The following is a 9701-nucleotide window of genomic DNA, read 5'->3' as shown; positions in this document are numbered from 1 at the left end:
GGGTTGGGGGGGGGGGGCATGGGGACAGACAGACATGGGGAGGGGATGCCAAGGGAGGGAGGGACAGGAGGGACAGGACTGACAGACATCCAGAGGGACAGACACCCACTCTGAGACACCCAGGAATGGCTGGACAGGACAGACACCCAGAACAACAGGACAGGACAGATGGACAGCGTAACCAAACCCACCCACCCCCCCATAACCAACCACCCAACCTCCCACCCCCAGAATCAGAACAACCCCTCACCCCCAGCGACCCAACCCCAGGACCACCAACCCCCCTCTAGGTGGCAACACCCGGACAGACGGACAGACCTGCTTCATGATGAGCCGGGAGAGGATGTTCATGACGAAGCCGCCCAGGCGGGGGTACATGGTGAGGGCCTGGATGACGGTTCGCATCAACAACATGGGCAATGGGTTCTGCTCCATCAGCTGCTGCATCACCACTGCCAGAACCTCCGAGGTATACACGTTTCGCTCAGCAAAGCACAGGTTGGTGGCTGCACCAAAAAGGGACAAAAAAAAGTGTCATCTCCCCTTTGCTGTGACCCCAACCCCCCCTCTTTGTCCCTGTCCGCGTCGTACCCTTGATGATGGACTTCATGTCGCACTTGGAGGAGTCGATGTTGTGCAGAGCGATGAGCAGCTCTCCTGGGTTCAGCGGGGACACGGCTGAGGCACCGTCACCTGCAAGGGGACAATACCGGGTGGCCTTGGTCCTCGGGCGGTTGGGGTGGGGATGGGGTTCAGGTAGCAGGGCTGGTGGCCCGTCCCGTGGTGGCGCCAGAGGTGAGGGCTTGTCCCTGGGGTCACCTTGTGCTCCTGCAGCTCTTCCCAGGGAGATGCCATGTTCCATCGTCCCACCCCAGCATGGGCCCATATCCCCAGACAGGGCACTAGGACTGCCCCCATGGCTGTCCCATGGTGTTCCACCCCAGGGAGGTCCCATGTCCCACCTCCAGAAGGTCCCATGTCTCCACGGCAAGCACTGGGACTGTCCCCAGGGATGCCCCTCAGTGTCCCACCCCCTGGAGGTCCTGTGTCCCACCCCAGGGAGGTCCCATGTCCCCACAGTGAACACCAGGACTGCTCCCAGGGATATCCCACAGTGTTCCACCATGGGGACGTCTCAAGTCCCACCCCAGCAAGGTCCCACGTCCCCACAGCAGGCACTGGCACTGTCTCCAGGGAGTTGCCAAGCTCCGTGTCCCACCCCAGGGCTGCCACATGTCCCGGGGCTGTCCCCATCCCCTACCGTGCTGTGTCCCCAGTAGACGGTTGAAGACCTCCTTGACCACGATGGGGTTGAGCTTGATGAGTTTGGGCAGCGCCTGGATCACCTCTTTCTGCACCCAAAACAGCAGCAGGGGGACGTCAGGGGAGGTGACACAAGGGGAGGGGACATGAGGGGACACCAGGGGAGAAGGGGACACTCTGACCTTCTCCAGCCCGTTGAGGACGGGGATGAGGAACCTCACATCCGGCAGCCGCTTGTGATAGAGGTCGCGGACCCTCTTCACCAGCTCGGGTGAGGGAGGCACTGCCAGGAGGAGGTGGCACGTCACCACCAGGCACATGCCACCCCACCGCGTCCCCTCCATCCCCTACCTTTGTCCGTCAGGCTGTGCAGGCAGCGTGTCACCAGCGTCTCGGCTCCCTTGGGACAGTTCTCCACCAGCAGCAGTAGCTCAGGCGAATTCATCCCCATCCCACGGATCTACGGGAGAGCCACCACTGGCATCACCGGGCCACCGCATCCACTGTCCCGTGTCCCCTCAATGTCACCCCTGTCCGCCACGAGCCTCACCGGCTGCTCGATGACCCGCAGGACAGTGCGCTTGATGTCGGCGATGGCCTCGGTGTAGACAGAAGCCAACTCATGGATGAGCTTGTGGTTGTGGGGCAGCAACGCCAGGTAGAGGTAGAGGCATTGCTTGATGGTCTCCTCCGTCCATGGTGCCGCCACCTCTGCATCACACACGATGTCACTGGAGCCCTGGGGACCGATGGGTGCCACCCCCCTCCCCAAAACTCACCCGTGTCTTTGTCAGCCCCGAAGAGGACGGAGGGTGGGTTGGGGTGCACCAAGAGCTGCAAGTAGTTGAGGGCAAACTTCTCCACGTACTCCCGCAACTGGTCCTTCTCGTACATGCGCTTGATGAAGAGGAGGGCCTGCTGGCGTACCTACAGGTGGGGGTGGCCGCGTGTCACTGGCACAGGGACGGGGGTGTCCCCTGGGGCACCAAGCCCCGTGCCCGTACCTTGTCCTTCTCATGGGAGCTGAGGTCCAGCAGGACGTGGAGGTACTGGAATTGCCGTGATGGCCGCTTGAAGATGAGGTCACGCAGCGTGGACATGCCTAAGTAGGTCCGGCTCTGCCAGGGTCGGGGGGGAATGACGACAGTGAGGGACGTCGGGGCTTGTCCCCGTGTCCCCAACCCTCATGTGTTCCCAACCCTGCGGGTCCCCACCTCGTCCTCGCAGTACTTGCGGATGACTTCCAGCGCGCTCTCAGTGATCAGCGGCGCCTCCAGCACCACTTTGGTGAAAATCCTGCCGGGAAACAGACACCATCAGGGTGGGGATGTCACCGGAGGGGGACGCCACCGGGATGAGGGACACAGGTGGGCAACCCCACGGACCATCTGGAGGGATGTTTGTGGCCCAAGAGCTGCAGCTCTTGCTGTGCTGGCTCTCTGGAGCCTGGCAAAGCGGCTGGTGGCACCGTCCCGTCCCTGGTGGCACCATTCCTACCCGTCCTTTTGGTCAGGCTTCTCCTGGAGACCGGCGAGGAGCCCAATGAGACACTCATCATAGCGCTCCAGGCTGCCGGCGGGGTATCGGCTCAGGTAGGCGTTGTACTCCTGGAAAAGCCAGGCGAAAGCCAGGTCCAAGCGGCCGCGGATGTCATCGAGGACGAAGGCCAGCACCTCGCTCTTCAGTGGCACCTCGAACTGCGTCACCAGTGAGGCCAAGATCTTCACGCGAGCCTGCCGGGGGAAGCAAGAGGGTCTGGGTGAGGTTTTGGGAAGGGGGGGATATCACCCCAAAGCGGGGGGGGGGGGATGTCGGGCATACCTGGGCGGCCCCGCTGCAGGCAACGGCACGCTCGGCGCGCAGGATGCGTTTGACAGCGCTCAGCTTCAGCTTCTCCATCTGCGCATCGCTCAGTGGCTTGAGGACGTCAGCCAGACGGAAAACCTTCTTACGGCCGCCAGCGCCCGCCAGCCTTGGAGGAGGAAAAGGTTTCGGGAGGTAGGGGAAAAAGGGTCCGTCAGCACCCATGGGTGCTCCCCTGTGAGGGTGGTGAATCAGGAGCGGGGGTCCTCACCGGGGCTGTGTGGCTGGGATGATGGGCTCAGGGCGACGTTTAGTTTGGGGGGCTTCCTCCTCTAGCAGGTTGGCGGCCGAACCTTGGGCACCCAACACGGAGATGGCCTGGCCCTGGGCCAGCGCTGACAGCCGCCGCTTGATCACCACGCTCTCTGGCTTGGCCGCCTTCTCCTCCTTTGGTTCCTCCTTCAGGTGTTTTGTCTGCTCCACACCTGAAATTGCGTGAGGGATATTGACTCCTCTCTGTACCTCGGTTCGGGTTAAGGAACAACTTGCCGGTCTTGGGGTGAACTTGTGAGTTGGAAAACTCCCAGCTCGCATGTCAGAGGTGTCAAAAAATATTTCAAACGGTGGTTAGGAAACCCAAAAATGCAAGATAACCAAAATAAAAAACAAGATACTGGAGCTAAACTGAAGATTAACTTGTCTATGCTACTAACTAGCAGCCAACTACTTAAGTGTAACTCGAGTCTTAACTCAGTTTTCCGTCGCGTGTTTCTTCTGTGTGGTAAATAGGGAGAACCTCATCATCAAATGTAATGAGCCTTGCCAAACCACCTTTAAACATCGTTAAAAATCCACCCAATTCTCTCAAATTCTTATTGTACCTCAATAAATCTTTCTTTCGTATACTGCTGACTAGCAACCAACTACTTAATTCTGACCCGACTCTAAGTTTTCTGGCACATGTTTCTTCCGTGCAGTAATTAATAAGCTGAACCTTGCCATCAAACCTTGCCAAATCTCCGTTAAACGTTGTTAAATTCCACCCAACTCCCTCAAATTCTTCCTGTACCTCAATAAATCTCTCTTTCAAGCGACGTGCATTCCACTCATCCATGACAAATGGGGAAGGGCGGGTGGGTGAGCATCCCAAAAAGTTGCTGTGCCATGGGAGGAAAAAAACAAAAAGGGACACGCACACCCGACCGCCGGTCCCTGCTCACCGGGGCCAAGTCCTGCTGCCGTCATCTGGGTGGCCATGAGCCGGGAGAGGTGTTTGATCTGTGCCTCGGTGCCGGCTGACTCCACAGGGGTGTAGGTGGCCTGGAAGGACGCGGGCATGGCCTCAGGGAGGTACACCATGCTGATCAGCACCTGTGAAAAATGGGGAGGACACTCGGTTAGAGCCACCACACACACCTCAAAGCGCCAAAATCCCCCCCTTCCTCCATTGGCATCGCGTTCCCTGACCAGGTTGGCGACGTTTTCCGGGGTGAGGAGTGGCTGCAAGAACTCGGCGGTGATGTCCGTGTCCGAGGGGATGTTGGTCTGGCCAGTCGCTTTGGGTGCTGTCACCGTCGTCGGCTCCAGGTCTTTGTCCTCATCATCCTCGCCCAGGGGGGGTTCTGCCAGGATGGGGGGGTTTGATTGGTTACCACTGGGAAGTGAGGACCCCAGAGAGGGAGTGGGAGGACTTGGGGAGTGGGGGGCTGTCGTGCCACCGATGGTCCCCAGGAGAGCACTGGGAAGACCCTGGGAGAGGACTGGGAGGACTTGGGGGGTGTTTAATGCCATTGCCCATCCCCAGGAGAGCACTGGGAGGACCCTGAGGGGCACTGGGAGGACCTTAGGGGCTTTTGAAGTTACCGCCCACCCCCAGTGTGACCAGGAAGGGACTGGGAAGACCCTGAGGGGCACTGGGAAGACCCCGGATGGCACCAGGAGTACCTGAGGAGCATTTAATGCCACCGCCTGTCTCCAAGAGGGCACTGGGAGGACCTTGAGGGGGTTGTAATGCCACCACCTGTCCCCAGTGTCCCCAGGAGGGCACTGGGAGGACCCTGATGGGCACTGGGAGGGCCTGGGGGGCATCTAATGCCACCGCCTGTCCCCGGGAGGGCACTGGAGGACCCTGGGTGGCACTGGGACGACTCCAGGGGTACCTAGTACCACTGTCTGTCCCCAGCAAGGACTGGGAGGACCCTGGGTGGCACTGGGAGGACCTTGCAGTGTTGCAATGCCACCACCCTGTCCCCAGGAGGGCACTGGGAGGACCTCAGGCAGGACTGGGAGGACCCTTCTGAGAGTGTGCTGTGCTACCACTCACCTCCAGTGTGAGCAGGAGAGGACTGGGAGGACCCCAGGAAGGACTGGAAGGACCCTGAGAGGCATTTAATGCCACCACCCATCCCCAGTGTCCCCACAAAGGCACTGAGAGGACCCTGATGGGCACTGGGAAGAACTAGGGGGCATTTAATGCCACCGTCTGTCCCCATGAGAGCACTGGGAGAACCCTGGGTGGCACTGGGAGGACTCCAAGGGTACCTACTGCCCCTGTCAGTCCCCAGCAAGGACTGGGAGAACCCTGGGTGCACTGGGAGGACCTTGGGGGTCTGGGAAGACCCTGAGGGTGTGCTGTGCCACCACTCACCCCCAGTGTCACCAGGAGAGGACTGGGAAGACCCCAGGAAGGACTGGAAGGACCCTGAGGGGCACTGAGAGGACCCTGAGGGGCATTTAATGCCCCAGAGGGTGGTGGAAGGGCCCCCAAGGGTGGTGGAAGGGCCCCCAAGGCTGGGCAGCACTACGAAGGAAGGGACAAAACCAACAGCCCCGCTCTCACCGATCTTCATCTTCTTGAGGGTGGTGTCGGGCTCATCGCGGGTTCGTTTGCGGGCATCGCGGGGGCTGGGCATGCTGCGGGCAATCTCAGCCTGTTGGGTGCCCAGGTCGACGAGGAGGGTGGTGATCTGGGGCTGGAAGTCCCCCGAGGACGGGTGCCGCAGGACGCTGAGTAGGTGCAGCTTCAGGTTCTTACGGACGCTGCTCACCTGTGACTTGGCCAGGGTGGGGGGCAGGTTGGCTGCAAAGTTTGGGGGGGGACAACACTGTGTTAGGGACACCTGGGGACATGGGACACAGTGGTTTGGGTGGTGTTGGGGACATGGGACACCCAGGTCCATGGGGACGTGGGACACTGTGGTTTGGGTGGCATCAGGGTCTGCTGCCTTCAAGAGAGTGTGGGTGAGCCTGGGTGCTCGGTCAGGATAGAAAGTGGGTGCTCAGGAACCAGGACTGAGGACATTCGGGTCCCCAGCCCCACCGGAGGTGGCTGTGGGGACCTTGAAGATCCAGGACTCCCCCACCCCATCACATCCCGTGAGCGCTGCACGGACCAGACGGCACCTGAAAACTCTCCGTTTCCATGGGCAACAGTGACACCCGGCAAGGTGACATTTACCGTGAAGGGTCTCGTAGGCTTGGATGACCTCAGCCATGAACATGGGGCGCTGGCGGGCGATGGTGGCCAGGGAACCCAGCGCAGCTGTCAGGTTGATGCTGGAGATTGCTGGGTGTACCATGAACTTGAGGAGCTGCTCCAGGGCAGCTTTGCCTTCCTCCCACAGCACATCTGCGGAGACAGAGAGGGGACATTCAGCTGGGTGTCACCATCCCCATGTCATCCCCGTCCCCCTCCGCCTCTCGGAAGGGATCCCACCACCCTGTGCCCACCAGCCTCACTGTATTTGATATAAGGATGGTCTTTGGGGATGCGCTCGAGGCTGATGTCATTCTCGTGACGTTTGGGGACGTCAGAGTCGGCCATGCGGGGTGACAGGGTGATGATGAGTCCCTCCACGAACTTGATGGCGTGGGTGCGGATGCCGTCGTTATCTGAGTCGAGGAGGAGGATGATGTCGCTGGCCATGGCCGCCATCATCTCCCAGCAAGCTTCCTGTAACTCGCTGATCACCTTCGATTTCACCATCCACTGTAGGCAGGGAGGGATAAAATCTCACCGGTGGATCCCCCAGCACCTATGGGTGCCACTTCCCAGCACCCAAGGGGTCTCTCACCTGCAAAGCCACCTTGTAGAGTTGGGTCATAGTGAGGATGGCCTTCTTCACCACGTTGACGTTCTCATCCTTGAGCAGCATGTTGAGGTTGGCGATGAGCTTCAGCAGCAGCTCAATGTCCCGTTTGCTGGCGGGGGGACACACAAATGGGTGGGGGGACACACAAATGGGTGCTCCTCCACCCACAAGATGGCACCCCAGGAGAAGTTGGGTCCTCAGCACCCGTGTCTTCTCCTGCCTGCATCCCCAAAAGCCGTGATGGGGCCCATCCGTCCCCAGGGGATGGTGCTGGGTGTCCCCAGGGCCTGAGAGCAGGTGCTCAGCACCACACACCCACTGCCCCTGCAGGGTGACACCCCCCCCCCAAAATGGGTGCTGAGCCCCCCCTTACCAGGCCTCCTCGATGAAACCCACCACGAACTTCCGCACCTCGATGGACTTGTCAGCCTGGAAGGCGATGATCTCCTGTGGGGGGTGACATGACACAGCGAGGAGGGGGGCTCAGCACTGGGCTGGATCCATCCCACACCCCTCTGATCTGTCCCAGGCCGCCCACCGGATCCATCCCCACTCACATCCAAGAAGTTGTCCAGCAGCGTTGGGTCCTTGTTGATGATCAGCTCCTGCACCTGGGGACAGAGGGTCACAGTGGGGATGTGGGGACATGGCGGGGGGGGCACCCAGCCAGCAAGTGCAGGATGCGGCCACCAGCTCACCTGCTTGAGGATGTTGATCTTGGAATCGTTGGTGATCAAAGCCGCCTGATTGAGGAGATCCACCACCTGCAGAGACCAACTCAGTCCTGGGGGGGGACACTGGGGAGGAGGTGTGTCGTGTCGTGTCCCCCCCCCCTTAGGGGATTCACCCATGCTTCCCTAGATCCCGGACACCCTGTCCATACCCCCATCCCCAGGATCCCCCGGACCCTGTCCTCCCCCCACCCCATATCCCAGGGATCTTGCTGCTCCACCCCACAGGATCCCAGGATCTTTACCCCTCTATCCCACTGGATCCCAGGGATCCTGGTGCCTCCCCAGTCCCAGGGACCCCCCCAGCAGATCCCAGATCTCCCCCCCTTTCCCTGATCCCAGGGACACCCCTCAGTGGATCCCAGATCCCCTCCCCTTCCCCGATCCCAGCCCCCCCACCAGTGGATCCAGGCCCCACCCGCTCGGAAGTGCTCATGCCATCGCTACCGCACTCTTCCTCGCTGAAGAACTGGGAGGCCACGCTCATGCGGGGGCTGGGGCCTTCAGCCGGCCCCGCCATGGCTCTGTCCTGGGGGGTACAACCGCATCATACCCTATAGGGCCCCACTGGGCACTATAGGGGCCCCAAGGTGCGCCTACACAGCTCCCAGGTGCCCCATATGGGTTGTCCCAAATACCCCCCCATATGACCCCACCCCCCGGTGCTCTATAGGGCCCAGAGACAGTCCTTGGGGTACCCTATACTGCCCAAGGATGCTCTATATGGCCCAGGGATGCCCCATACAGCCCCTCGGGTACCCTATACAGCCCCCAGATACTCTATACGGCCCAAAGACACCCCACACAGCCCCTGCAATGGCCATACAGTCCAAAGACACCCCACGCAGCCCCTGGGATACCCTATACAGCTCCAGGATGCTCTATATGGCCAGAGACACCCCATACAGCCCCTCGGATACCCTATATGGCCTCCAGATACTCTATACGGCACAGAGATGCCCCATAGAGATCCTGGGGTACCCTATATGGCCCCCGGATGCTCTATATGGCCCAGAAACACCCTATACAGCCCAGAAAGGCTCTGTATACCTCCTAGGATACCCTATACAGCCCCAGGATGCTCTATACAGTCCATACACAGCCTGTATAGACCCTGGGATATCTTATATGGCCCCTGGATGCTCTATATGGCCCAGAGATGCCCCATATGGCCCCTGGAATACCCTGTAGAGAGCCCGGATGTTCTATACGGCCCAGAGATGCTCCATACAGCCCAGAGACACCCTGTACAGCACCTGGGATACCCTATATAGCCCCAGGATGCCCTATATGGCTGAGACGCCCCATATAGCTTCTGCAGTGCCCTATACGGCCCCAGGGTGTTCTATGCGGCCCAGAGCTGACCCATACAGCCCCTGGGACCCCCTATATGGCCCCTGGGATACTCCAGCTGCCCCTGGAGTGCCCTATACAGCCCCAGGGTGTCCTATAACCCCCCGGTCATGTCCCATACGTCCCCCCCCAAGCCAGTGCTAACCCATGCCCCTATGCAGTGCCTGCCATCACACACACCCTATAGAACCCCATTCCCACACAGTCCCAGTCCCTACAGAGCTCCCCCCACCCCAGCACAGGACCCTATAGAAAGCCCTCCCTCCATACATCCTCCCGAGTCCTATAGAGCCCCATTTCCCCCACAACCCTTCCCACCCCCACATGTTGCCCAGGGCCCTATAGCCCCCACCCCTACAGTGTCCCCACCTCCCTATAGCACCTCATCTTCACAACCCGTGCCCATATACACCCTATAGGGCTCACACACCACCCAGGCCCTTACAGAGCGCCCTCCCAC

The 9701-nt window shown here is 60.3% G+C and overlaps 1 protein-coding gene across 1 annotated transcript in view; it reads right to left on the bottom strand.

Annotated features, from left to right (window-relative positions):
- Positions 1 to 8412, bottom strand: part of SYMPK (symplekin) — a 9477-nt gene extending 1065 nt beyond the window's left edge. Inside the window, exons 1-22 of the mRNA XM_010567209.1 lie at positions 8307 to 8412; positions 7856 to 7921; positions 7715 to 7768; positions 7531 to 7604; positions 7140 to 7266; positions 6805 to 7054; positions 6524 to 6694; positions 5906 to 6145; positions 4534 to 4688; positions 4287 to 4437; positions 3338 to 3551; positions 3085 to 3235; positions 2761 to 2996; positions 2478 to 2559; positions 2268 to 2381; positions 2043 to 2190; positions 1814 to 1974; positions 1615 to 1723; positions 1446 to 1546; positions 1262 to 1352; positions 592 to 693; positions 319 to 506 (exon numbers count right to left, since the gene is read on the bottom strand). Coding sequence (XP_010565511.1) covers positions 319 to 506; positions 592 to 693; positions 1262 to 1352; positions 1446 to 1546; positions 1615 to 1723; positions 1814 to 1974; positions 2043 to 2190; positions 2268 to 2381; positions 2478 to 2559; positions 2761 to 2996; positions 3085 to 3235; positions 3338 to 3551; positions 4287 to 4437; positions 4534 to 4688; positions 5906 to 6145; positions 6524 to 6694; positions 6805 to 7054; positions 7140 to 7266; positions 7531 to 7604; positions 7715 to 7768; positions 7856 to 7921; positions 8307 to 8408 — 3087 coding nt within the window. The 5' untranslated portion in view covers positions 8409 to 8412. The remainder of the gene's footprint in view (positions 1 to 318; positions 507 to 591; positions 694 to 1261; positions 1353 to 1445; positions 1547 to 1614; positions 1724 to 1813; positions 1975 to 2042; positions 2191 to 2267; positions 2382 to 2477; positions 2560 to 2760; positions 2997 to 3084; positions 3236 to 3337; positions 3552 to 4286; positions 4438 to 4533; positions 4689 to 5905; positions 6146 to 6523; positions 6695 to 6804; positions 7055 to 7139; positions 7267 to 7530; positions 7605 to 7714; positions 7769 to 7855; positions 7922 to 8306) is intronic.
- Positions 8413 to 9701: the final 1289 nt, after the last annotated feature.

The sequence above is a fragment of the Haliaeetus leucocephalus genome, unplaced genomic scaffold (assembly GCF_000737465.1).
Source record: "Haliaeetus leucocephalus isolate CR32 unplaced genomic scaffold, Haliaeetus_leucocephalus-4.0 Scaffold227, whole genome shotgun sequence".
NCBI classification, from domain to species: Eukaryota; Metazoa; Chordata; class Aves; order Accipitriformes; family Accipitridae; genus Haliaeetus; species Haliaeetus leucocephalus.
The sequence above is the reverse complement of the archived record's forward strand: the minus strand, read 5'-3'. Positions and strand labels throughout refer to the sequence as shown.